The sequence below is a fragment of the Salmo salar genome, chromosome ssa15, assembly GCF_905237065.1.
Source record: "Salmo salar chromosome ssa15, Ssal_v3.1, whole genome shotgun sequence".
Lineage (NCBI taxonomy): Eukaryota > Metazoa > Chordata > Actinopteri > Salmoniformes > Salmonidae > Salmo > Salmo salar.
Genome location: NC_059456.1, coordinates 51,573,447 through 51,596,263, shown reverse-complemented (window position 1 = coordinate 51,596,263; position 22,817 = coordinate 51,573,447). Strand labels below are relative to the sequence as shown.

Below are 22,817 nucleotides of genomic sequence, written 5' to 3'. Positions count from 1 at the left end.
CTAAATATCACATAATGTATAGGACTGGGGTGATATTTTAGTTTCACAGGTGTTTTGGACACATTACAGCCATTTTAGCAACAGAGGTGTGGAGTAGGTGTGTAAAATAGAATTTGCCGCTCTAGAATATTCTCCCTCGTTCAAAGCAGGCCTGATTGATGACTCTGCTGATTTCTGTCATTGTTTGTCCAGACTGTCCCAGGTACTTAACCTGGTCTGGTAGAAATGCAATGGAAAGAAAAATATGTGGAATTCATTCTTTGCAGACTTTCCAAAATAGTTCAGCGTCATTCTTTCCATCCAGACATCTGAAAAGAACATCGTGACCGTCCCATGATTTTTTTCCCGCTGACATTCTATAATAATTATTCTGACATTTTTTCCAGACAAAATGGGAGCGAAAAACAGCAAGCTGACCCCGGAGGTGATGGAGGACCTGGTGAAGAGCACGGAATTTAATGAGCACGAGCTGAAACAGTGGTACAAAGGCTTCCTGAAAGACTGCCCCAGTGGACGACTCAACCTGGACGAGTTCCAACAACTCTATGTGAAGGTAGCTACAGAACACTGTCACTCTGCCCTCATCCGACTGCACCCTATTACATATAAAGTGCACAACTTTTCACGAGATCCCATCAGGCTCTGGTCAAAGGTAGTGCACTATATAGGGAATAAGGGTGCCATTTGGGATGCACACTACCACTGTCACTTTGCCAACATCTGCATAGACAGACACTTTTATCAGCAATGTCTCTATATAGTAGAGTAGAGTAGAAGAGTGGAGAAGAGAAGCACAGTGCTACATGGCTTCAATTTCCCCACAAGTCCATGTGTTCTAAAACCATACAACTCAATACTCTACGGACATTTTGAGAACTAGCGGAAATGCAAAGGTTTTGGTAGTTTGTACGGATAACAGAAGCGTATGTCATCGCAGTGGCAGAGCAATCGAACCAACATGATACTATGGCAAGCTCAATGAAAGTACTGTAATGAGTAACGAGAACATTACAGTACGCGATATCATACTCCTCTCCTATTCGTTCCCTCAGCTGTATCTGTTATGTTATTCATTCCCTCTTGTATCTGGGCAGGAAACTGAGCACTTTGATTAAAATCTCCTTTAATATTATTACTCAGGGAAAAGTCTTCAAAAAAGGAAATTAATTCAATTAGAACCCATGAATTATAAATGTTTTCGTACTAAATACATTAGATAGCTAACATTTAATTAAAACTATGTTCAATCTTTATAATCTTCTATTTAATGAATCGAAATAAGAACATTAAGGTCTTATACCCTTAGACCACTTTGTATCCTATGCTGTGTGAATATTGACCATGTGTACAGTGTCATGTGTACTGGAGGGTAGATTTATGATTAGTGGATATATAGTCACTTACATCATCACCCTGGTCAGTCCTCTCAGGAAATGCCCCGTAATGAAAGACCATTACATTAGCCATGTTACAGAGTTCTAATGGCAGGCTCGAAATACCATCGCTGCTCTAGATTGTTTCCGAAATGGCACCCAATTCCCTAGATAGTGCACTGGTTTTAACAAGAGCCCTATGGGTCCAGGTCAAAAGTAGTGCACTATAAAGGAAATAGGGATGCACCCATAGTCTGCTTTAGTGGAGGCTTTAGAACACGCTACTATACATAAACACACATTCAAATATACAGTTGAAGTCAGAAGTTTACATACACCTTAGCCAAATACATTTAAACTCTGTTTTTCACAATTCCTGACATTTATTCCTAGTACAAATTCCCTGTCTTAGGTCAGTTAGGATCACCACTTTATTTTAAGAATGTGAAATGTCAGAATAATAGTAGAGAGAATGATTTATTTCAGCTTTGATTTCTTTCATCACATTCCCAGTGGGTCATAAGTTTACATTAACTCAATTAATATTTGGTAGCATTGCCTTTAAATTGTTTGACTTGGGTCAAACGTTTCGGGTAAACTTCCACAAGCTTCCCACAATAAGTTGGGGGAATTTTGGCCCATTCCTCCTGACAGAGCTGGTGTAACTGAGTCAGGTTTGTAGGCCTCCTTGCTCCCACACACTTTTCAGTTCTGCCCACAACTTTTCTATAGGTTTGAGGTCAGGGCTTTGTGAATGCCACTCCAATACCTTTACTTTGTTGTCCTTAAGCCATTTTGCCACAATTTTGGAAGTATGCTTGGGGTCATTGTCCATTTGGAAGACCCATTTGTGACCAAGCTTTATCTTCCTGACTGATGTCTTGAGATGTTGCTTCAATATATCCATTTAATTTTCCTTGCTCATGATGCCATCTATTTTGTGAAGTACACCAGTCCCTCCTGCAGGAAAGCATCCCAACAACATGATGCTGCAACCCCCATGCTTCACGGTTGGGATGGTGTTCTTCAGCTTGCAAGCCTCCCCCTGTTTCCTCCAAACATAACAATGGTCATCATGGCCAAAAAGTTATATTTTTGTTTCATCAGACCAAAGGATATTTCTCCAAAAAGTACAATCTTTGTCCCCATGTGCAGTTGCAAACCGTAGTCTCTTTTTTATGGCGGTTTTGGAGCAGTGGCTTCTTCCTTGCTGAGTGGCCTTTCAGATTATGTTGATATAGGACTGGTTTTACTGTGGATATAGATACTTTTGTACCTGTTTCCTCCAGCATCTTCACAAGGTCCTTTGCTGTTGTTCTGGGATTGATTTGCACTTTTCGCACCAAAGTACGTTAATCTCTAGGAGACAGAACATGTCTCCTTCCTGAGCGGTATGATGGCTACATGGTCCCATGGTGTTTATACTTGCGTACTATTGTTTGTACATATGAACGTAGTACCTTCAGGCGTTTGGAAATTGCTCCCAAGGATGAACCAGACTTGTGGATGTCTACAATTTTTTTCTGAGGTCTTGGCTGATTTGTTTTGATTTTCCCATGATGTCAAGCAAAGAGGCACTGAGTTTGAATGGAGGCCTTTAAATACATCCACAAGTACACCTCCAATTGACTGAAATTATGTCAATTAGCCTATCAGAAGCTTCTAAAGCCATGACATCATTTTCTGGGATTTTCCAAGCTGTTTAAAGGCACAGTCAACTTAGTGTATGTGAACTTCTGACCCACTGGAATTGTGATACAGTGAATTAATTATAAGTGAAATAATCTGTCTGTAAACAATTGTTGGAAAAATGACTTGTGTCATGCATAAAGTAGATGTCCTAACCGACTTGCCAAAACTATAGTTTGTTAACAAGAAATTTGTGGAGTGGTTGAAAAACGAGTTTTAATGACTCCAACCTAAGTGTATGTAAACTTCCGACTTCAACTGTACATGCAGGCGGCCTACATGTACACCCTCTTAGCCCCAATTGGGGTTCTGTGTGCCTGGCTGAGAGGGTTTTGTACTCCGACACTTTGGAGAACATTTTACTGTAATACACAATCAATGCATTGAGTGCACTGTGGGGGAACATTATGTACCATACAGACTACAGAGTGGCGTTCCACAGAGGTTTTAAAGGCTGATGGCTGCTGACATGTTAACCTTTTATTGTGGCATTCTATTTTGTTTCCAGGCAACAGGATATCAGTGATAAGGTTTTATTTCAATCCAAAGCCTCAGATAGTGAAAAAATGTATAATGTCACATTAGCTGGACAGACTGTTCCTGTGAAAAGGTGTGTTTGTGCAAATGCGTGGGAGCGCTTACGTGTGTGTCCCAATGGTGTGTGTGTGTGTGTGTGTGTGTAAGGTATATTCGATGTGACTTACATACACTCCCCTACGTATTTATTTGGACAGATAAGCAAAAACATTTAATTTGGCTCTAAACTCTTCCATTTTGGGTTTTAGATCGAATGTTTTATATGAGGAGAAAGTACAATGTCACCTTTTGCATACATTCAGTGCTTTCAGAAAGTATTCAGGCCTCTTGACTTTTTCCATATTTTGTTAGGTTACAGCCTTTTTCTAAAATTAATTAAATAGTTTTTTCCTTCATCAATCTACACACAATACCCCATAATGACAAAGAAAAAGCAGTTTTCTAGAAATGTTTGCTAATTTATAAAAAATTGAAAAACTTAAATAAAACATTTACACAAATATTCAGACCCTTTAGTCAGTACTTTGTTGAAGCACCTTTGGCAGCGATTACAGTCTCGAGTCCTCTTGGGTATGACGCTACAAGTTTGGTACATCTGTATTTGGGGAGTTTCTCCCATTCTTTTCTGCAGATCCTCTCAGGCTCTGTCAGGTTGGATGGGGAGCGTTGCTGCACAGCTATTTTCAGGTTTCTCCAGAGATGTTCGATTGGGTTCAAGTCCGGGCTGGGCCCCTCAAGGACATACAGAGACTTGTCCCGAAGTCACTCCTGCGTTTTCTTGGCTGTGTGCTTAGGGTCGTTGTCCTGTTGGAATGTGAACCTTCGCCCCAGTCTGAGGTCCTGAGCACTCTGGAGCAGGTTTGCATCAACGATCTCTCTGTACTTTGCTCCGTTCATCTTTGCCTTGATCCTGACCAGGGGCGAAAATCTGATATCAACTTTGGAGGGGACAATTACATGAAATTTTCTCAAGAGCAATTCCTGAGGGGGACACCAAAAGTAGTGCTGTAACACATAGCCTACATTGTAATATGGTAAATGTATATTGAGGAACCAAAGAAATAAGGTGTTTGCCGTACTCCTAACTACCGGTACCCAAAACTACACAACTAATCACCATTGCCTTTAACAAATCTTAGTTCAGTCACCAGTTTAAGTTGAGAGTGGGGGTATCCATGGCATTTTCCAATTATGTTCCTATTTTACAAGTCAAAAAAATTGAGAACCTTTCATAATGTTGCCAAACAAAGACTCAACAAACTTACCTGAGACTCCCTGTCTCTGCCAGTCTGTCCCTGCATATCTGTCCCCAACTCTGCTGTCTGTGTGCCATCTGTTTCCTGCTCTGCCTAATGACATCATTGTGAAACATTACCATTAGAATTTCATTTCTTTCTTATGAACATTTTATCAACTAGTCTTTGAGATATTAGGCTACTAGGGTTCTTACTATGCGTTTTGGTGTATATGCTGCAACCTTTTGTAATTTTAATAGTTTGTTTCATATTGGCTGGCTTCCAACAACAGCTGAATTTGCAAAGCTAGCGAGCACCAATTCAGTTTCAGTGGTGTTTGCTATAATCTTTGCTACCCGGGTTAAATAAAGGTGAAATAAAATAAATAAATAAAAGTTCCCTTGCGACAATTTAGCTTTTGCAATGAGACCATTAAATATATTTAAGACAATGGTAGAAGAGAGTGTAGTTCTATTCAGTTTGGACTTCAGTTTATCGCTAACCTTATCACAGGGACTTTGAAGCACTAACTTACATCATCTGCATGCTGATCTTGGAATAAATTGATGATAGCAAAGATTCCATCTTTGACGACGCCACATAAATGGAATAGGTACTAGCTAGCTTAATAGTTAATATTTGCTCGCTTGCTCTGCATATTCAGCTAGTGTGTGTGCGCGATTGCCTAGATTAACCTCACGTCAGTTACGTTCATTGAGTGCCTTTCAGACAGTAGATACGACCCCTCTGTTACCTTGCCAACTAAGGAACTGGCAGTGGATCAAACCATTGTGAGGCAAAGGGTGGGGGGGGTCGCAATCTTTTGAAACTTACAAACGCGCTATTAAGTGTCTATAATCAGCACAATTGCTTTCATTGCATATTATTAATATTATTTAAATTACATAGTTATGTTTCAGTGATATATTGGGGGGGACAAATCATATTTTTCCCAGGATGGGGGGGTCGTGTCCCCCCCGGGATTTCCGCCCCTGATCCTGACTAGTCTCTCAGTCCCTGCTTCTGAAAAACATCCCCACAGCATGATGATGTCACCACCATGCTTCACCGTAGGGATGGTGCCAGGTTTCCTCCAGACGTGACGCTTGGCATTCAGGCCAAAGAGTTTAATCTTGGTTTCATCAGACCAGCAAATCTTGTTTCCCATGGTCTGAGAGTCTTTAGGTGCCTTTTGGCAAACGCATAGCAGGCTGTCATGTCCCTTTTACTGAGGAGTGGCTTCCGTCTGTCCACTCTACCAAAAAGGCCTGATTGATGGAGTGCTGCAGAGATGGTTGTCCTTCTGGAAGGTTCTCCCATCTCCACAGAGGAACTCTGGAGCTCTGTCAGAGTGACCATAGGGTTCTTGGTCACCTCTCTGACCAAGGCCCTTCTCCCACGATTGCACAGTTTGGCTGGGTGGCCAGCTCTAGGAAGAATCTTACTGGGTCCAAATTTCTTCCATTTAAGAAGGATGGAGGCCAATGTGTTCTTCAATGCTGCAGAAATGTTTTAGTGCCCTGCCCCAGATCTGTGCCTCAACACAATCCTGTCTCGGAGCTCTACAGACAATTGCTCTTCATGGCTTGGTATTTGCTCTGACATGCACTGTCAACTGCGGGACCTTATATAGACAGGTTTGTGCCTTTCCAAATCATGTCCAATCAATTGAATTCACCACAGGTGGACTCCAATCAAGTTGTAGAAACATCTCAAGGATGATCAATGGAAAAAGGATGCACCTGAGCTCAATTTCGAGTGTCATAGCAAAGGGTCTGAATACTTATATAAATAAGGTATTTCTGTTTTTTGTTTTGAATAAATTTGCTCCATTTTCTAAAAATCTGTTTTTGCTTTGTCATTGTGGGGTATTCTGTGATGATTGTTGGATACATTTGTTTTTTGTTTTGGTTGTGTGTCGATTATGTTGTGCCCAATAGAAATGAATGGTAAATAATGTATTGTGTCATTTTGGAGTCATTTCTATTATAATTAATAATATATGTTTTTGAACACTTCTACATTAATGTTACAGATGCACAAAGATCATGCCCCCAAAACATTCTAACCTCTCACCATTACCAATAACAAGGGAGGTATTAGCATTTTTTGGGGGTATGATCTTTGTTCGTCTGTAACTGATTATGCATAATTATTATCATATGATACGAAAATAGCGGTCTTTGGCCACTCACAACAGCGGTGGGTTTGGCCTTTGAAGGAACAATGCATATTCAGAAAATATCTCATCCCTACTGTAAAATATGGTGTTGGTTCTTTGATGTTATTTGGCTATTTTTCTTTCATTGGTCCTGAAGCCCTTGTTAAGGTCAACAGTTTCATGAACAGCATAAGGCCATTTTAGTCAAAAATCTGCTTGCCTCTGCCAGGAGGCTAAAACTTGGCTGCAGGTGAATCTTCCAGCAAGACAATAGCCCCAATCACACATCAAAATCCTCAAAGAAATGCTTAATTGACCTCAAAATCAACATATTGCAATGGCCATCTCAGTCTCCAGACTTGAACCTCATTGAAAACCTGTGGTTTGAATTGAAGAGGGCAGTCCATAAGCACAGACAAAGGATATCAAGGATCAGGAAATATGTTGTATGGAGGAGCCCACTGGACACAGACTGATTGAATCAACGTTGAACCAATGTGGAATAGACGTTGAATTCTGTCTGTGCCCAGTGGGAACAATATAAGATCCCTCCCATGTGTTATATGATCTCATAAAACATTTTAGAAAAAGGCTCAGTGTCGTTATCCTCACAAGGGGAGGGTGCTGGAGTATTGATAACAGGGGATCCAATAAAAAATAATTAACTTGTTAAACAACATCTCTTTCTCTGAGCAATTGTATTAGTATAAAATAATATAATTGTAAAAAAATTAAACATTTTGAGCATACAGTATTTGTGTTATTTATTTTATACAATCTTTTTTGCTCATCTTCATCAAGGGATCCAATAATTTTGGACCGCACTATAGGTATGAAAATAACCTAAAATAAAAAGGTGACATTCTGTTCTGTCGCCTCATGAAATGCTGAAGTATAGAGCCAAATGTACACATTTTAGCAACACCGTCCAACTAAATATGTAGGGGAGTGTGTGTTCAGTGATCGTGGGGAGAGAAGGGGGGATGGGGCAGTCGGCCATGACATAATGCTTTTGAATGGTTCACAAACCATCCACCTGAGACAACTGTCCAGATGCCATTTCTGTCACTGTGCTAAATACTGAAGTATCTCTACTTCTATTGTCAAATCTCTGGAGTCCCAGTGTGCTCAAATAGGCTAAGTTAAATCTAAATTCAATCTTTCGTTTAAATCACTCCTTTTTCATTTCAACTGTATTTGTAGTGGCAATCCTTTTGTAGGAATCAAGGGAGTAAACTTTTTTTGGGGTGAGCACAATATCAGTGCATGCTGAAGGCATAGCGTTGGTGTTTTTCTTTTTTGCCTCTGTGGTGGTAGATTCTATTTTGATCCTCTCTGTTGTCTCTGTTTGCATGCGCAGCTGCGTACCAATGATTTCCAGTAATAGTTTTCCAGACCAAACTCAGAAATCAATCAGCTATAAAGATTGAGATGCGTCATTGTGAGCACAATGAACTGCTAGCATGTTTGTTTTCAACTTAAGCTAGTGACTTTTCCACATTTTGTTACGTTACATCCTTATTCTAAAATTGATTTAATCGTTTTTTCCCTCATCAATCTACACACAATACCCCATAATGACAAAACCAAAACAGGTTTTTAGATTTTTTGCACATTTATTAAAAAAACTACATAAATATCATATTTACATAAGTATTCAGACCCTTTACTCAATAGTTTGTTGAAGCACCTTTGGCAGCGAGTACAGCCTCAAATCTTCTTGGGTATGATGCTACAAGCTTGGCACACTTGTATTTGGGGAGTTTCTCCCATTCTTCTCTGAAGATCCTCTCAAGCTCTGTCAGGTTGATGTGGAGCGTCGCTGCACAGCTAATTTCAGGTCTCTCCTGAGATGTTCGATAAGGTTCAAGTCCGGGCTCTGGCTGGCCCACTCAAGGTCATTCAAAAGACTTATCCCGAAGCCATTTCTGTGTTGTTTTGGCTGTGTACTTAGGGTCGTTATCCTGTTGGAAGGTGAACCTTCGCCCCAGCCTGAAGTCCTTAGAGCTCTGGAGCATGTTTTCATCAACGATCTCTCTGTACTTTCCTTCGTTTATCTTCCCTTAATCCTGCTAGTCTCCCAATCTCTGCCGCTGATATATATCCCCACAGCATGATGCTGACACCACCATGCTTCACCATAGGGATGGTGCCAGGTTTCCTCCAGACGTGACGCTTGGCATTCAGGCCAAAGAGTTATATCTTTGTTTCATCAGACCAGAGAATCTTGTTTCTCATGGTCTGAGAGTCTTTTAGGTGCCTTTCGGCAAACTCCAAGCGGGCTGTCATGTGCCCTTTACTGAGGAGTGGCTTCCGTCTGGCCACTCTACCGTAAAGGCCTTATTGGTGCAGTACTGCAGAGATGGTTGTCCTTCTGGAAGACTTTCCCGAGGAACTCTGAAGCTCTGTCAGATTGAACATCGGGTTCTTGGTCACCTCTCTGACCAAGGCCCTTCTCCCCCGATTGCTCAAGTTTGGCCGGGCGGCCAGCTCTAGGCTAAGTCTTGGTGGTTCCAAACTTCCTTCTTCCATTTAAGAATGATGGATGCCACTGTGTTCTTGGGAACGTTCAATGGTAACTAAATTTTTTGGTACCCTTCCCCAGATCTGTGCGTCGACACAATCCTGTCTCGGAGCTCTACAAACAATTCCTTCGACCCCATGGCTTGGTTTTTGCTCTGACATGCACTGTCAACTGTGGGACCTTATATAGACAGGTGTGTGCCTTTCCAAATCATGTCCAATCAATTGAATTTACCACAGGTGGACTCCAATCAAGTTGTAGAAACATTTCAAGAATGATCAATGGAAACAGGATGCACCTGAGCTCAATTGTGAGTCTCATAGCAAAGGGTCTGAATACTTATGTAACTTATGTTGTTTTAAATTTTATTTTATAAATTTGCAAAATGTCCAAAAACTGTTTTTTGCTTTGTCATTATAGGGTATTGTGTGTACACTGATGAGGACTTTTTATTTAATCCATTTTAGAATTAGGCTGTAACGTAACAAAATGTGAAAAAGAGAAGGGGTCTGAGTACTTTCCGAATGCACAGTATTTTAATAGCAATGTTGAATAATACAATATTGGCTGTCAAGCCAATTACAGAATCTTATATTACTGTAGCCTCCTATTTCAATCCTGAAAAGTATTTGTGATGGTAATGACATTTGTTTATGATGATAATTATTAGTTGTTGGCTTAGGTCGCTAGCTAACTACAGTATCTTCAACCTAGCCTACACTCTCGAAAATGCTGGGTTGTTTGGATGACCCAACTGCTGGGTTGCAGGCATTGGGTCACTTAGTTGGGTTGTTTTCTTAAAAAGAGCCAGGTAGGGTTGTTGATGTTGGGTTATTAAGATATGACTCAGAGGATCAGATCAGAAAACTGCAGGCGTGGTTTAGTCGGAGCGTGGCTTTCAGATAGTTGTTTTTGGCCACACGAGACAGTAAATGTCATTCCTGTTATTCTGTTCTGCTGTATTGTCATCACATGCTAAAGATGGAATCCTTAATGGTGAAGCTTGCATTTGTTTGCGATATTACAAAAGCTAAAGTTACTGCAAACAACAAACACCGTTTTTTTCCCCTCTGACACCATTGCACGCCCGAAAGAATAGCAGAATATGTCATGCATTTTCTTACCACGTTGTGCGACGCTCCTCACCAGAGGTTGACCAAGGAGTGAAAATTCATTCCTGTCCCGTCTTGTCCTGTCAAGTCTTTTCCGTATTTTCCGACTCACGCAACAGTTTTATAACCCCGGATTTATCCTGTCCGATCCTGATAAAAATCACTCCCGTCCCATGCTAATTTTTACGTGCAGAAATCAGAAATAACTTCCTCCATTAGTTGCTAGTCTCTCTGTCCCCCACTCTGCATGAAGAATTGTGTTAGTGGAAACCAAGACTATTCTCAGGGCAGGCCTGGTTGTAGCTAGATATGTTCAAGTCGTGTTGTGCACAATTTTAGCATTTTAGCTAAACAAATAGATAAAAGTCACCTTGTCGAAGAGAGATTTACATGGTTATCAAAACGTCACACCAGGGTAAGCCTACACGAAACACAGCCCTTATTTTAAGTGTTTCTAAAAAACAATTGGAACCATTTCCTTGTTTGACCACTAGGTTTTATGGGTATTTTGACTCATACTGCGGTACTCTGCCCAGGTTCCGGGGTAATGACAGTGGTGTCAGGTAAGTGACTGGGTTGCCAGTGTGTGTTTGGTCTTGTTGTGATGATGTAGATGTTGCCGAGTCATCAGTGATGAACAGCAGAGTATTGGACTTAATGTATGGTTCCTGCTGAATACAGCCTTCACATTGTAATTAGCCTAAGGGGAGCATATGCACTGCGGGAGAAGGGGGGAGCAAATGTGCACTTGGTGCTGTATTCTAATGATGAGGTTTTTTTATTTTACCCTTATTTTACCAGGTAAGCTGACTGAGAACATATTGTCATTTACAGCAACAACCTGGGGAATAGTTACAGGGGAGATGAATGAGTCAATTTGAACCTTGGGAGGATTAGGTGACCATGATGGTATGAGGGCCAGATTGGGAAGTTAGCCAGGGCACCGGGGTTAACACCGCTACTCTTATAATAAGTGCCATGGGATCTTTAGTGACCACAGAGAGTAAAGACACCCGTTTAACGTCCCATCCGAAAGACAGAACAGATCAGAGGAAAGAGGGCCTCCTACTGACACTCCAACACCAATTCCAGCAGCATCTGGTCTCCTATCCAAGGACCAACCAGAACCAACCCTGCTTAGCTTCAGAGGCAAGCCAGCAGTGGGGTGCAGGGTGGTATGCTGCTGGGGAGGAGGAAGATGAGGAGTAGGTGGAGGGGGGTGGAGGACGAGGGTAGAGAAGGAAGAGGAAGATGAGGAGGAGGATTTGGTCAACACTGTCAATCTTTTCAGTATAAAAAGTTCACATGAGTACATCTGAAACTCGGTACATCACTAGCATACAATACACAGTGCAGTACATCACAATACTGTAACTGAAAAGAGATAAATGGCAATGTGCATTGGCAACCGGCCTTGGTTTCTAATGAAAGACTCGCAGTGACATCACCCGCCACCCCACAGAGCACCATGCAGTAGTCTGCAGGACCTTGGTCTCTCTACATAGCAGGGGATCACACTGATCGAAACCCAATCCAGCTCAGCCTAACACGCACGCACTCGCACACACGCAAAGGCACATACAGAGGTACACACACACACACACACACAGACACACACACACACACACACACACACACACACACACACACACACACACACACACACACACACACACACACACACACACACACACACACACACACACACACACACAGATGGAAACCCAACCCAGCCCTCACACTGCACCACACCAGGAGACACAGAACAGTAAGCTGACCTGGATTGATGGGATGGATAGATAGATTCTGGTTTGGTGCTTCTCACTTCTGTTGCTGTAGGGTGTTTGATGCAGAGGGTGTAAGTGTGTGTGTGTGTGTGTGTGTGTGTGTGTGACCCCCCAGACAGTCGGAGTATTACTGTCACAAGTTTAGAATGAATGACGTTGTCGGTGCTTTTATTTCCACAGATGGAAACAGTCATATGATCAGTGACAGAGAGAGACGAGGCCAGCAGCAATCAATAATATGACAAGCAGCTCTCGCTCAGCCCAATCAAAGCTCTTCTCTGTCCCGGCAACTCAATGGCGGAAAAAGCTTCCCCATAACGTCAGGACAGCGGAGTCCCTTCCCATCTTCCGAAAATCTTCTGAAACCATACCTCTTCAAAGAGTACAATATCTTTAAAGAAAAACACAGCGCCCCCGGTCCCCAAAAAATTACCTGCACTTGTCTTTTCCTACTAGCACTGAGGAAAAATGTACTTACTAAGACTGTGATATGTGGTTATCTCACCTAGATATCTTAACCATAAAAGCCCCAACAGGGGTCAATTTTGACCCCAAGGGTTCTGTGTTAATATGAAGAAATGAAAAATAATCTCTCTTTTGTATACTAGTGGTTTACGATTAAGTTGAAAAATGTGGACATAATAGTAAACGTTGTGATAAAAGCACAAAGGTAGTTAGTTGTATGTACACTGAAAATATATCGATTTTGGCCCCTGGGGGGCGTGTCAGACACTATAACCAAAAAATATCTGAAAAATGTAAATACATTCCAGTCAATGTCTCCATACCAAGTTGAGAGTCTCACCTTCAGATTCAATTGGTTTGATTCAACTGAGTTGATAGCCCATAGCGTTCCAAAGTTAGAGATAAACAAACGTCTGGTGGCACCGGAGCCCATATCGGTGGCCATCTTACAGTAGGTCCTACCGGTATATCAGATTATCTCAATGATCAATTTCTCAGCCTCTGAGTATCACAGAAACAGAACACTTTGAATGAAGGACATACAACTTTCATAACAAGTGGCTATGGATGAAATTAATCAAAATACCTGTTCAAAACATGAAAAACATACAAAGGGTTCAAATGAATGACCTAATTGTAAGTCGATCTGGATACGAGTGTCTGCTAAATGACTAAAATGAATAAAAAAATGGAGAGTAGACACTTAGAAGTGCAATCTGAAATATTTAATGATATTCAATTAATGTATACCCATTGATTCTTGAAGAATATAACATAGTACCTAATGAACTTAGATATATTATACTGTCTTACCCCGTTATAGCCCAGAATATACAGTGCATTTGGAAAGTATTCCGACCACCTTCCCTTTTTCCACATTTTATTACGTTATAGCCTTACTCTGAAATTGATTCAATAGTTTTATTCCCTCATCAATCTACACACAATACCCCATAGTGAAAACTGTTTTTTAGAAATGTTTGATAATTTACTCAAATTAAAAAACTGAAATACCTTATTGACATAAGTATTCAGACCCTTTGCTATGAGACTTGAAATTGAGCTCAGGTTCATCCTGTATTCATTGATCATCCTTGAGATGTTTCTACAACTTGATTGGAGTCCATCTGTGGTAAATACAATTGATTGAACATGATTTGGAAAGGCACACATCTGTCTATATAAGGTCCCGCAGTTGACAGTGCATGTCAGAGCCAAAACCAAGCCATGAGGCAGAAGGAATTGTCCGTAGAGCTCTGAGACAGGATTGTGTCCAGGCACAGATCTAGGGAAGGGTACCAAAAAATGTCTGCAGCATTGAAGGTCCCCAAGAACACAGTGGCTTCCATCATTCTTAAATGGAAGAAGTTTGGAACCACCAAGACTCTACTTAGAGCTGGCCCGCCCGGTCAAACTGAGAAATCGGGGGAGAAGGGCCTTGGTCAGAGAGGTGACCAAGAACCCTATGGTCACTCTGACAGAGCTGCAGAGTTCTTCTGTGGAGATGGGAGAACCTTCCAGAAGGACAACCATCTCTCAGCACTCCACCAATCAGGCCTTTATGGTAGAGTGGGCAGACAGAAGCCACTATTCAGTAAAGGGCACACGACAGCCCGCTTGTAGTTTGCCGAAAGGCACCGAAAGACGCTCAGACCATGAGAGATTCTCTGGTCTGATGAAACCAATATTGAACTCTTTGGCCTGAATGCCAAGCATCACGTCTGGAGGAAACCTGGCACCATCCCTGCGGTGAAGCATGGTGGTGGCAGTATCATGCTGTGGGGATTTGAACGGAGCAAAGTACAGAGAGATCTTTGATGAAAACCTGCTCCAGAGCGCTAAGGATTTCAGACTGGGGCGAAGGTTCACCTTCCAACAGAACAAGAACCTTAAGCACACAACCAAAACAACGCAGGAGTGACTTCGGGACAAGTGTCTGAATGTCTTTGAGTGGCCCAGCCAGAGCCCAGACTTGAACCCAATCTCTGGAGAGACCTGAAAATAGCTGTGCAGCAACGCTCCCTATCCAACCTGACAGAGCCTGAGAGGATCTGCAGAGAAGAAATGGGAGAAACTCCCCAAATACAGGTGTGCCAAGCTTGTAGCATCATACCGAAGAAGACTAAAGGCTGTAATCGCTGCCAAAGGCGGTTCAACAAAGTACTGATTAAAGGGTCTGAATAGTTATGTAAATGTGATATTTCTGTTTTTTATTTGTAATAAATTTGCAAGACCTGTTTTTGCTTAGTAATTATGGGGTATTGATGAGGAAAAAACTCAATTAAATCAATTTTAGAATAAGGCTGTAATGTAACAAAATGTGGAAAAAGTCAAGGGGTCTGAATACTTTCCGAAAGCACTATATATATTTTGTCATTTAGCAGACACTCTTATCCAGAGCGACATACAGTAGTGAGTGCATACATTTTTCGTACTTGTCCCACAACAAACCTGGAGTCTCTCTCTCTCCCCACCTCTCTCTCTCCCCCCTCTCTCTGCCTAAGTATGTCTGTAGTGATGGTGGTCTAAAAATAGCGGCTGTCATTTGGAGCGCTCACACGCCATGCTCCATCACTGTCACAACAGAGGGAGAATTGAAAACAATAGTATATTGTTCACTTCATTTTGTCTGAACTGGAGTCATTTCTCAGTATTTTGTACAGCAGTGGAACTGTTCGTGTGAGGTGCTGCATAAATATAGAGGCAGCATCAGTAGAGGTAACACCAGTAGGTTACATATTTTGTTCAGTTATGATTAAGATGAGATTGAAATGTATCTTGATATTGGCTTGTCTGTGTGTGACACAACCTTCCATGGAAGCTAGTGGAAGCGTCTTGGTGAAGGGGTAGACCGCAGAAAATTGCCAACTCTAATTTAAAGGGGGAATATGGGATTGGTGCGTCCATGTTTAGACTTTTAATGCCTAATTAGCTAATGCAAAGCAGATTAGATATGTACTGTATATCATTCCTAATTTTAACCTATTGGCAAGAGGGAACTTCCTCCCTGACCTCTGTGGCTTAGCTGAGCTCCCTAACTGAATTGAACTATCCATTGGTTAAATGATAGCTGTTGCAGCAGCGTTTACATTACATTACATTTAAGTCATTTAGCAGACGCTCTTATCCAGAGCGACTTACAAAATGGTGCATTCACCTTATGATATCCAGTGGAACAACCACTTTACAATAGTGCATCTAAATCTTTTAAGGGGGGGGTTAGAAGGATTACTTTATCCTATCCTAGGTATTCCTTAAAGAGGTGGGGATTCAGGTGTCTCCGGAAGGTGGTGATTGACTCCGCTGTCCTGGCGTCATGAGGGAGCTTGTTCCACCATTGGGGTGCCAGAGCAGCGAACAGTTTTGACTGGGCTGAGCGGGAACTGTGCTTCCTCAGAGGTAGGGGGGCCAGCAGGCCAGTGGTGGATGAACGCAGTGCCCTTGTTTGGGTGTAGGGCCTGATCAGAGCCTGAAGGTATGGAGGTGCCGTTCCCTTCACAGCTCCGTAGGCAATCACCATGGTCTTGTAGCGGATGCGAGCTTCAACTGGAAGCCAGTGGAGAGAGCGGAGGAGCGGGGTGACGTGAGAGAACTTGGGAAGGTTGAACACCAGACGGGCTGCGGCGTTCTGGATGAGTTGTAGGGGTTTAATGGCACAGGCAGGGGGCCCAGCCAACAGCGAGTTGCAGTAATCCAGACGGGAGATGACAAGTGCCTGGATTAGGACCTGCGCCGCTTCCTGTGTGAGGCAGGGTCGTACTCTGCGAATGTTGTAGAGCATGAACCTACAGGATCGGGTCACCGCCTTGATGTTAGTGGAGAACGACAGGGTGTTGTCCAGGATCACGCCAAGGTTCTTAGCACTCTGGGAGGAGGACACAAGGGAGTTGTCAACCGTGATGGCGAGATCATGGAACGGGCAGTCCTTCCCCGGGAGGAAGAGCAGCTCCGTCTTGCCGAGGTTCAGCTTGAGCTGGTGATCAATCATCCACACTGATATGACTGAAAGACATGAAGAGATGCGATTCGCCGCCTGGTTATCAGAAGGGGGAAAGGAGAAGATTAATTGTGTGTCGTCTGCATAGCAATGATAGGAGAGACCATGTGAGGATATGACAGAGCCAAGTGACTTGGTGTATAGCGAGAATAGGAGAGGGCCTAGAACAGAGCCCTGGGGGACACCAGTGGTGAGAGCGCATGGTGCGGAGACAGATTCTCGCCACGCCACCTGGTAGGAGCGACCTGTCAGGTAGGACGCAATCCAAGCGTGGGCCGCGCCGGAGATGCCCAACTCGGAGAGGGTGGAGAGGAGGATCTGATGGTTCACAGTATCAAAGGCAGCAGATAGGTCTAGAAGGATGAGAGCAGAGGAGAGAGAGTTAGCTTTAGCAGTGCGGAGAGCCTCCGTGACACAGAGAAGAGCAGTCTCAGTTGAATGCCCAGTCTTGAAACCTGACTGATTAGGATCAAGAAGGTCATTCTGAGAGAGATAGCAGGAGAGCTGGCCAAGGACGGCACGTTCAAGAGTTTTGGAGAGAAAAGAAAGAAGGGATACTGGTCTGTAGTTGTTGACATCGGAGGGATCGAGTGTAGGTTTTTTTCAGAAGGGGTGCAACTCTCGCTCTCTTGAAGATGGAAGGGACGTAGCCAGCGGTCAAGGATGAGTTGATGAGCGAGGTGAGGAAGGGGAGAAGGTCTCCGGAAATGGTCTGGAGAAGAGAGGAGGGGATAGGGTCAAGTGGGCAGGTTGTTGGGCGGCCGGCCGTCACAAGACGCGAGATTTCATCTGGAGAGAGAGGGGAGAAAGAGGTCAAAGCACAGGGTAGGGCAGTGTGAGCAGGACCAGCGGTGTCGTTTGACTTAGCAAACGAGGATCGGATATCGTCAACCTTCTTTTCAAAATGGTTGACGAAGTCATCCGCAGAGAGGGAGGAGGGGGAGGGGGGAGGAGGATTCAGGAGGGAGGAGAAGGTAGCAAAGAGCTTCCTAGGGTTAGAGGCAGATGCTTGGAATTTAGAGTGGTAGAAAGTGGCTTTAGCAGCAGAGACAGAAGAGGCGAATGTAGAGATGAGTGAGTGAAAGGATGCCAGGTCCGCAGGGGAGGCGAGTTTTCCTCCATTTCCGCTCGGCTGCCCGGAGCCTTGTTCTGTGAGCTCGTAGTGAGTCGTCGAGCCACGGAGCAGGAGGGGAGGACCGAGCCGGCCTGGAGGATAGGGGACAGAGAAAATCAAAGGATGCAGAAAGGGAGGAGAGGAGGGTTGAGGAGGCAGAATCAGGAGATAGGTTGGAGAAGGTTTGAGCAGAGGGAAGAGATGATAGGATGGAAGAGGAGAGAGTAGCGGGAGAGAGAGAGCGAAGGTTGGGACGGCGCAATACCATCCGAGTAGGGGCAGAGTGAGAAGTGTTGGATGAGAGCAAGAGGGAAAAGGATACAAGGTAGTGGTCGGAGATTTGGAGGGGAGTTGCAATGAGATTAGTGGAAGAACAGCATCTAGTAAAGATGAGGTCAAGCGTATTGCCTGCCTTGTGAGTAGGGGGGGAAGGTGAGAGGGTGAGGTCAAAAGAGGAGAGGAGTGGAAAGAAGGAAGCAGAGAGGAATGAGTCAAAGGTAGACGTGGGGAGGTTAAAGTCACCCAGAACTGTGAGAGGTGAGCCATCCTCAGGAAAGGAACTTATCAAGGCGTCAAGCTCATTGATGAACTCTCCAAGGGAACCTGGAGGGCGATAAATGATAAGGATGTTAAGCTTGAAAGGGCTGGTAACTGTGACAGCATGGAATTCAAATGAGGAGATAGACAGATGGGTCAGGGGAGAAAGAGAGAATGTCCACTTGGGAGAGATGAGGATTCCAGTGCCACCACCCCGCTGGCTCGATGCTCTAGGGGTATGCGAGAACACGTGGGCAGACGAAGAGAGAGCAGTAAGAGTAGCAGTGTTATCTGTGGTAATCCATGTTTCCGTCAGCGCCAGGAAGTCTAGGGACTGGAGGGTAGCATAGGCTGAGATGAACTCAGCCTTGTTGGCTGCAGACCGGCAGTTCCAGAGGCTGCCGGAGACCTGGAACTCCACGTGGGTCGTGCGCGCTGGGACCACCAGGTTAGAGTGGCAGCGGCCACGCGGTGTGAAGCGTTTGTATGGCCTGTGCAGAGAGGAGAGAACAGGGATAGACAGACACATAGTTGACAAGCTACAGAAGTGTTGTTTACAGCGTTGCAGAGTAAAGACAGAAAGTCAAAGTCACACAAGGTTTTATAATTTTTTCTAAAGGACATAAATTTGCCTTGCTTCCCTAATCAATAGGCAACCCATGTGCTGGAATGAAGACGTAGATAAAGAGAGTTATAGTCTTCAAGAATCAATGGCTACATGTCATTAAGTTAAAAGTTGAAATATAGAGGTACCAATCTCAGATTCCCTCTCTAAATTACAGTTGGCAATTTTGGGATGAAGTGCAGTTCAGGCTTACCTTACACCACTTAAACTACGGTTGGCACATACTCCCCTGGCCTACTCTTTCTGTCTCCCTAAGGTCTCCCACCAGCCCAGTCAGTCCACCCCACCCCACCCCAACACTAGTGGCTGTGATCTATTGCTGCTGGGGCTGGGGATGGAGGATGGTGTTGGGAGAGAGTGCTGGGTCTAGGGCTCAGGAGGATGGGAGTGGAGTTGGGGCTGGAGCTAGGGGCTGGGGAACTGGCTGGAGCTAAGACTGGGGCTGAAGCTAGGGGCTGGGGACAGGGCTGGAGCTAAGCTGGGGCTGAGAGCCTGCGTCATACGTCAGACCGTGAGAAACGTCGCATTTACCAGAGACTACATAGGGATAGAGCCCCACCCTAGATTTCTCAGTGATGCCATTTTCTCACAGAAGAGCAGCAATACAAATGCATTAACATAGTTATTGTTGAATTGTGCAAAACAACTTGTGGTTATGTTCATGTTGTTAATCATAAACTCATCCCCCAATGCAGGAAATGTGTGATTATTAGACTGACTGCATTGTGACTAGCTGCATTCAGTGACCCAATATATAATACATCCCTTCCAGTTTTAGACAGTAACAATCAAGTAAAAATCAAGCCAGAGAGTTTATGATCAAACATTGGCACTTAATTTAAATCAATGAAATTAAATTTAAGAACGATATGCTTTAATGATCTAGGAATCATCAATGACTTTTCCGACCATGAAAAATTTCGAAAATCATTAAAGTATTCATTTATTTTGCCTGACAAAGTTTGTTCAGCTACGGCCACTTTAGAGGTGTTAAAAAGCCTTTATATACCGTAGGTCTAACCGTGCCTGGGACTGTGTGTGTGTGTGTGTGTGTGTGTGTGTGTGTGTGTGTGTGTGTGGCGCGCGTTAGGGCTCGGCGATATGAACAAAAATCCATATTGCGATAATTTGCCTAACTTGATGCAATAACGATAAATATAATGATTCCTTTATAACATTAATGTGCGCCACAGTTTGTTTTTTATTATTCTTTAAACTACTATTTGATTTTAGCCATAAATTGTCCCATTAACAATCACCCATATTAGCAAACTTATTTCATTTCAAACTTCTAATTTCTCTAGTATAGGCTACTTATCGTAATGAATGATATCAGCCAAATGCCTGCGGTAAGTGATCGGTATTGTCTGTGTCGATCATTTTCATCTTATTGTCCCAGCTCTAGTGTGTGTGTGTGCTGGACTGGGATTGTAGCAGAGCAGCAGAGTAGAGGGGGGTTGTGTTGTGTTGTGCCAGCCAAGCCCTGTTATCCCGCAGGCCAACTGCCCATCTAATTCAATCACTAGAGAAAGGGCAACATGCCCGTCCACTGCTCCTCTGACTCTGACTGCAGAGAGGGAGAGAAGGGGGTGGGGGAGAGAGAGAAAAAGAGAGAGAGAGTGTGAGAGGGGACGAGAGAGGGGATGGGGAGGGTGAGAGAGCGAGCGAGAGAGAGGTTGAGAGGATGGGAAAGCAAGAAAGTGTGAGAGATAGAGAGAGAGATGCTACACTAAATAGGATGATGGTGTGAACTAAACTCTTTATTTTAATTCACTACATAACAAAATGAATGTTCTCTTAATTTAGTGCTCCCTATGGTCTGTTTTTAGCAATGGTAGGAGATGTAAGGGGACATGGTTCAGTGTTATGTAAGGAGACAAAAATTCAGTGTTACGCTACATTAGTGTTGTCATGATACTAGAATTTTGGCTTTGATACCGATACCAGGTTTAGTATAACAATACTTGATACCAAAACGATACTCGATACCAAAATAATATGACGACAAAAAAGTTAAGCGTATTAGCTAAAATCACAGAATAACTTTTTTTTTTTTTTTTACAATGAACAATGTTGATAACTGGTAGAACAACCAAATTAACAAATAGTATGTATTCTATATTCAATTTCTTTCTAAAATAAAACACTATATTAAATAACTGAAGAATATCTTAAATTACCCTTATGCGAAACCCTATCTGAGACTCTCAGCAAACTAAATCATATTACAATTACATCTAAACTGTTTCAAAATTTTATTTGATACATATCAGGGTTAATTTGTTCATCTATGGCCATAATATTGGGTCAAATGACATTCCTTAGACCTATGATTAATTATTAATCACAACTAATAGTTTAGTTCCAAAACGACATAAACAACACATTGTTTATTAGGTACACCCATCTAGACCCCCTTTGCCTCCAGAACAGCCCGAATTCTCCGGGGCATGGAAACGTTGCTCATTTGGTAAAAATGGACCTAACGTGGCCAGGAAAACATTCCCCACACCGTTACACCACCGCCACCAGCCTGTACCATTGACACCAGGATCGCCCCAGGATGGGACCATCGACTCATGCTGCTTACGCCAAATCCTGACTCTGCCATCAGCATGATGAACAGGAACTGGGATTCGTCAGACCAGGCAATGTTTTTCCATTCCTCAATTTTCCGTTGTTGGTGATTGCATCCCCACCAGAGCCGCTTATTCTTGTATTTAGCTGATAGTAGTCGAACCCAGTGTGGTCGTCTGCTGCATCCGTGACAAGGACCGACGAGTTGTGCATTTCGAGATGCCATTCTGCGTACCACTGTTGTACTGGCCCGCTTGTTAGCTTGCACAATTCTTGCCATTCTCCTTCCACCTCTCATCAACGAGCTGTTTTTGCCCACGGACTGGATGTGTTTTGTTTGTCGCAACATTTGACATAAACTTTAGACACTGCTGTGTGTGAAATGCCCTGTTTCTAAGATAGTGGAACCAGCATGCCTGGCACCGACAATCATACCAAACTCAAAGACGCTTAGGTCACTCGTTTTGCCCATTCTAAGGTTCAATCGAACAGTAACTGAATGCCTTGATGCCCGTCTACCTGCTTTATATAGCAAGCCACGGCCATGTAGCTCACTGTCTGTAGGAGTGATTCATTTTTGTGAACGGATGGTGTACCTAATAAACTGGACTCTGAGTGTATATTGCAATAGTCTACACACCTTATGATGGATTCTACACAGCATAATATGATTCCCAGAGTGCTCCGCCCATAGCTGCTGGCTGGCTAGGGGCTACTGCTAGCAAGCCCAGACAAATGCGAAATAATCAAAATATATTGCTGTCATGGCTAAGTTAGGAGTGCATTTCACATTACTTTTGCGTTGTAATCATATTATAATGCTTACATGAATGTCATGCTGAATATATGTTCATGTCATTGTCACTGAAAAACAATTTGAATTTAGTTGCTAGTAGAATATTATTACAATGCAAATGTCATGTGTAAAACTGTTTTCTATGTCTGCACTGCACTGCTTTGTAACCCCTTTTGCATAGCTGTTTCGGTGGGCTGGCCCTCATCTGCTCTGTAAGCAACTTTTCCCATATTTCCCTTCTGGAGTCAGTTTTGCCAACAAGCTGCGGGCGTGGAAGTATTATGCTTT

General features: G+C 43.2%; 1 protein-coding gene across 2 annotated transcripts in view; it reads left to right on the top strand.

Moving 5' to 3' along the window:
• vsnl1a (visinin-like 1a) overlaps window positions 1-22,817 on the top strand; it is a 61,669-nt gene that overhangs the window by 12,012 nt on the left and 26,840 nt on the right. For both annotated transcript variants that reach the window (XM_014144859.2, XM_014144860.2), the window contains exon 2: window positions 387-553. In XM_014144859.2, coding sequence (XP_014000334.1) covers window positions 387-553 — 167 coding nt within the window. The remainder of the gene's footprint in view (window positions 1-386; window positions 554-22,817) is intronic.